General features: G+C 36.2%; 1 protein-coding gene across 1 annotated transcript; it reads left to right on the top strand.

The window, feature by feature from the left end:
• Positions 1-1,893: 1,893 nt before the first annotated feature.
• C922_05497 (hypothetical protein) lies at positions 1,894-2,258 on the top strand (the record flags this gene model as incomplete). Its single annotated transcript, XM_008821068.1, has 2 exons — positions 1,894-2,012; positions 2,108-2,258. 2 exons carry the CDS (start codon positions 1,894-1,896, stop codon positions 2,256-2,258), a joined length of 270 nt encoding a protein of 89 aa, XP_008819290.1.
• Positions 2,259-6,664: the final 4,406 nt, after the last annotated feature.

Here is a 6,664-nt window from a genome sequence, read left to right as displayed (position 1 = left end):
CAGGTCAATAGGGTCATCCTACTTAACCTTCACAGGTAAGGCCATCGGAATAAGAGAGTAAAGGAAGAAAATATATATTCATGAGGACGCTACTTATAAGAGAAAGAAATAAGTTGATGAAGATTCCGCGGAATGAAGGGTTTATGATAACGAGGAGGACATACATATGGATATCTTCAAAATGACACAGCAAAACAAAAATCTTCATAATGAAGCCCCCAGAAGAACATCTTTCACGATGATAGATTCAAGAGGAAATCAAAACTATGATGCTGCCAATGACAAATTTGCAAAATGATGCGCCAAAGAAGAATGTGCACAATGAATCAGCAAGAAAGAAATCTCCACGATGACGTGGCCAAAGAGACAACTTGACCATGAGGAACCGGAAGGGACATGTTCATAGAAGAAAGTACACACAAAACGAAATCTTTAGTTGAGTGCAGAAAAAGAATATTCATAAAAAAAATTACATATAGGAGAGAATCTTCACGATGCCGCGGAGATGGAGCACCTTCATAAAGGAAGTTAGTGACAGTAAAACTTCTTCACAATAACACGGAAAAAGTACTTCTTTAGGATGACGTGCGAAATAACATGATCAAGATGGCACAGGGAAAAACTATCTTCATGAAGTAATGCATCACAAAAAATTATCTCGTAGTGAAATGGCCGAAGGAAGGAGCATCTTTGTAGAAATGCAAAAAGAAAAAATCTGTTAAGTATGACGCGATAAAAAGAATCTTCGTAAAAAAATGCAACACAGAGGAAAATGTTGACAATGACGCGACACAGGACATCATCAGGAGACTTGAGAAGAAAACTGCCGTCAGAAAAAAATGCAGAACAGAGAAGAATCTGCATAGTAACACAGCAGAGGAAACCAGTTTTATAAAGATGGCACGCAAAAAAATATATTCAGTACGATTCGGAGAGATGAATCTTCGAAGAAGAAAATGCGTAACCAAAATGATTCTTTACAATAACGCGTCAAGAGAAAACAAAACTCGATAAAGATGCGACAGGAAATATCACCTTGAAGAGGATGATACACACATGAATATCTTCATATTCACGCAGGAGAAAGGAGTGACCAAACAGAGATGTCACCCGGAGGAACATACTCATAATGACATGGAAAATATAAGCATCCTTAAAAAGATGTGACACAGAGAAAAAGCATCACAGTGAGGTAACACAAGAACAGCGCAATGCCCCGGAGGGGCAGCACCATAAGCAGACAGGAAAAGAAGGCATCATCATGAAACAACGACACGAGAAGAAATCGTGATGAAGATCCAACAAATAAAGGCATCTTCATAAGAATACTGCGAGAAATGTCATCATAAACAAACTCTGCAGAAAAATTTCGTCAGAGGAATGGCGAAGAGAGGTGTATTCTCATGAAAAAATTAAATAGAAAAATATATATAATAGAGCCGGACGAAACAACACGCGTGCGACAGATATAACACATGAAAGGACCCTGCCAAGATTTTATCCCCATGGAAGCACATTGACAAGGTTAAGCCAAATGATGCCACAACCGGGGAAAATTACACCACATGGAAGGGCGTTCGCGAAAATTAGGTCACATGAAAACCACGTTCGCGAAGATTAGGTCACATTAAAGCATGTTCGCGAAGATTAGGTCACATTAAAGCATGTTCGCGAAGATTAGGTCACATTAAATCACGTTTGCGAAATTATCCAACATGAAACTACGTTCACGAAATTACCCAACATGAAACGACGTTCGCGAAATTATCCAACGTAAAACCACGTTTTCGAAATTACTCCACGTGAAACCGCGCTCGCAACATTGGGGCATATGAGGCCGCCTATATATGGAAGAGGCGCCATGGAAAAATACTCTCATAAGAATGCAGAAACATGATAAAACATACACCGGAGGAATGCAACAAGCGAGAGGATACTACTGAGAATATTAGAACATCAAAGAACACCCTCACAAAAAGGATGGGGCAGGAAAACGCATTCACAACAATAAGGTAATTATAAAAGGAGCCATATAATCGCGACGGCTCACCATTTCACGCTGTACCCATTGGATCTGCATATCTCTATTCCATTGTACTCATTGCAGCTTCCACAGGAAGGCATCAACACAGTTAAACACAATAACAGTCTTTTCAATCATATGCGACATGCAATTAGAGTTCAATAAGAAATTAGAACTCATATTATACTACTTCAAATTCTACAATCCATTATTCCCCCTATATATGAATAGATAAAACACGTCATGACCAATCGTGTAATTTTAGGGGGAACATTCTTATGTCAAATAAACAATCTTCTAACCTGAATTTGTATATAATGGTAACTATGTTTTTCCTGTGCTCAAAAAGGTTTAACCACCGGTACCATTCTGTTTCTTTCTCGTTGAGCTCCTGTGTATCCCTCTGCTGTATTACGCCAGATGAGCATCATTATTCACCAGGTTAACAGCTTCTATTCCTAGGATAGATGAATTAATCCTATATATAAAAGGGAAAATATATATCTATATGTATGCATATCCTGGGGTATATGTTCCATGGTAACGTGTAAAACGCTCAAAAAAAAATAGAATGTTATTGATAAATAATAGCAATCTATAGAGACAGGTAATTTACCTGTACTTCTTCAGCCAACATCCTCTTTATGTTTCTCGGAATCGATGTACCCTCAGTTCAGACTCATAATGTAAATTCCCTTAACACTTCCAAATGAGGGATTCCGTATTTCCTCTCTTAACTTATTACAGTTCATGATATGCGGAATGGAAAACTCGGTTATACTCACATATATTTGTTATTCTCAGTTGGTTTTCATGATTCAATGCTGGAATTTCTTCTTAATCTCTATGATGTATTCGTTGTAATATATTATAACGACGGGCACAATACTTTCACTATCTCTGTCCCCTCCTGTATCCTATATATCTTGGGGTAATCATAATCAATTGGTACGTCATTATTCTTGTCATAACCTATCCATCTCAGTTTCCTTCTGATTGACATACATTGATTGCTTTGTAGGCCCGGTTGCTCTACATACAAACGTAATACTGGTATTTTTCTGTCTCGTCCTCTGCTAAATTTTGCCCATAATACGTAATCCTCTCGACGAAATTAATCAAACCGCGTTAGCATATTCCCAGTATTGAACGGCTCCCTTAACCGGTCAAGAGGAATCCTTAGATAGAATTATTGCAATCTTCCTTCTTCTCATCCTCCTATTGTACGTCGAAGAAGGCTTAACTCTTATTCTTCAAAGTTTTACTTAATTCGATTCTGTTAATCCTTTTATTCAGAATTAACGTGCTTCCTAATTAATATTAAATTCATGTAGCAACAGATTTAACGATTGCATTCAGATTGGCATAAGATCCACAGCTCATTTTAAAACTCAATACTCAGAGGGGTATGGTTCTCTCAGAAGATATCAGATTAACACGAGTGAGTCCCGCACCATAATAAGAGATAACTACTCATTTCCTGAGAAAATTATTAATTGAATAATTAGCAGAAATGTCTTCCACAGTTCGTTTCTGACTTGAGGGAATCATGTATTCTGGATAAACATGGCTTCTTACCTGGGTTTCCACTCCGCCATCATAGTTTCACACTACAATGAATACACATTAATGAAGGATGTGTCTAATATTACAAAATGTATCAAAAAGAGGATAAAAAAAGAAGAAACCGTAATAATTCCTCCAATGTTTCACTCCTGGAAACCACCTATTGAGATATATAAGCTAGATATTTATACGTAAATCTTACTTATCTCAGCCGCCCCACTCCAGAGAAATCACGCTAAGTACTTTCTTCGAATGATTCATTATAATTGTCACATATTGTTATCAGGAGTCTTTGGCAATTATTTATTCATTTTTCAAGATTGCCAGACGAATCACCACTTATCGTAATGAACTTTGCTTTGTACATTGTCCACTTTACCAATTTCTACTTTGTACGTGGATTTTCACAATGACGAAATGAACCTCTCCCCCAAAGGAAGGAACCAGTACAAATTACATTTCACGAAATATAAAGGAAACAGAGAATTAATACTACATACGGCTAGGGAACAGGATTCCTTATGGTACACCTAATTCTTGTTTTAACAGCCTGGAAACATCATGCGCCACAATCGCGTATCACACAACAGCAGAATCTAGCTTCTATTCGATGCAAATCCCAAAACTATCCAGTCTCCGTATATTGGACAATACGACTAGGAACCTAGGCCTAAAGGAGTATTATTAACAACTTCCCCTGTGTACTATACCTCGTATGTCCATTCTGCAACATAACCAATCTCAACGCATATAAATAATACATTCACTCATAAAATTAATTATGCACTTTTAACTTTATTCATATATGCCCGCAAATGTATGCAACTCTAACCTGAATATAAATAACATGTCTTTTACAGTTATCAGGATATTATTCAAGACGCTCAGTCGTTCCAAATACTATACACACAAATATGTCATTCTAGACCCCAAGGTACCGAATGCGCTGGGCATATATTATACGACATCTACAAAACGAATTAACGAATAAACTGGAGAGGAACTGCGGAGAATCAGTGATTCCTTAGCGATCATTGACCATTTGGATCCTCACCTAGCTTTATACAAATATTACCATGAATTCGATACATAAAATGAAAAGGATTCCCTGTTACGGCAGAATTCTTCAAAATATAGGTTCGCAGTACACGGGACGGAAGTCATAGTATTTTTTTTCCATTCTATGGTTCATAGAACAAGAACAATTTCGAATGAAATCTTGATTCAAACAGAAATGATTAAGAAGAATCAGCAGCTACCTGGAATCTGACCATGGTTTCATGATTCACAGATTTGATTAATGAAATCCAACTGGAAATATAAGAATTTCAGGAATACGTATAAGAGGAAGTTACCTAATCACTCGGAATCTTCATGAACAATTTGGCTTCAAATAACTCATAAGAAATAATAATAAAGCTCTCGAAGGCTATTTTAGTCACACATGATCGTACTGCATATACAATGGAGTACGCTTAAAAAAGAATTGTTATATTGGCTAAACAGACATTAGGTGACTTTTCATTTCTGACACAATACGGTTATGTCAGCATTCGTAAATGCATTACAGAATGGTGGCCATGGCGACAATAGCATAAACATTTCTTTCCTTTTATTGTCCCATATACTTCTCATTATTTATACTATTGGTACGATGTCCTCAGGAAAATCTGGCTTATTAAACGACTACTATTGCATATACAAAGTGATACACGTTTTCTTCATATGTACACACTCTCAACCTCTTATAATTTAAGAAAAGAAACAAAAGCGTCATAAGGCTTAATAGTTCTTGTTAGTAGTTACTTCAACTACATGTACCTTTTATACCGCTAGAGCTCTTAAATAGGATGTGCAGATAGTTTATGTATTCGCAACATAGTTATGAAGTCAGTTTCTTTCTTATTTATATCTTTCTATCAATCATACTTATCAAGTAATTGAAAATTACTATTTCTTCCTATAAATATGCTCTTCCCATTAGAAGGCTCTTTAGGAATTTCATTAACTTCTACCCTAATTTACATGTAAGGATCAGTTTAAGAAGTGATTAGCATCCTGCCCTTTTTTTCTATTCTTCCATATTTTTCTCAATTTCGGGCGAATGACAGTTAACACTACGGATAGGGATGCCTTATTTGAGGACACTTATGAAAATCGTTCTACTTTTTCAAATTACACAACTTTCGTCTTGCACTCCTCAAAAGACAACACTCTATTCTAACGAATTATAACTACAATGCATTCGATGAACCAGAATGTAATGTATAACTTCATATAATTGGACTAAATATGTGTTACTATTCCTTTGCAATTACTCTGCATCTATCTTGGAAAGGACATTTTTATAGCAAGACTCAGCAACAGTAACTACATGTCCACAGGGTACTCTGTCTTCGCCTCTCGTCCAATTAATATAGAACATATGTGAATAGGCTGCTTATAGCGTAAGCTAGAGGGAAATTCCCAAATCCTGTCGAATGGTTTGCCAATCTGAGCATATATCCCGCACAAAATTAAAAAGTAAAGATTCTTTACCTTGTCTGCCTTAATGCCTAATTCCCTCATTAATCCTCACATATGTCCCCAAAACGTTATTCATGCTGCGATACGCATAATACAAAAGATAAAATGAGATTCCAATATAACTATAGAAACAGTGGTACTGACGCATACAACTTAAAATTGTATTATTACATATTACAATTACTAAGTACAGACATGAAGGTCCATAATGGTGAGCATTAATACTTATGGTATTCCCTCTCTAAATCAAATGTATATCTATAGACTGTTTATGTCTTGTATTATAATACAACATTATGAATATCCTCTCTCATATTACCTACCTCTTAGAGTAAAACCTATCCTTGAGTCACTACCAGAATTCCGCACTTCAATGTATATATATGCCAACGGCATTCCCCCTAATTTAAGCATCCTTTTTCATATTAAGGAACAATAGCGGCTCAGTACAGTATGCACATTGACCTTGTAACTTCTCAGTTTAGATAAGAATCCTCATACTTCTCTAGAAGATATTTAGTGGAAATAATCAATAGCCTTCTTATGCAT

This window comes from Plasmodium inui (genome assembly GCF_000524495.1).
Source record: "Plasmodium inui San Antonio 1 unplaced genomic scaffold supercont1.82, whole genome shotgun sequence".
NCBI classification, from domain to species: Eukaryota; Apicomplexa; class Aconoidasida; order Haemosporida; family Plasmodiidae; genus Plasmodium; species Plasmodium inui.
This window is presented reverse-complemented; position numbering and strand designations above follow the sequence as displayed.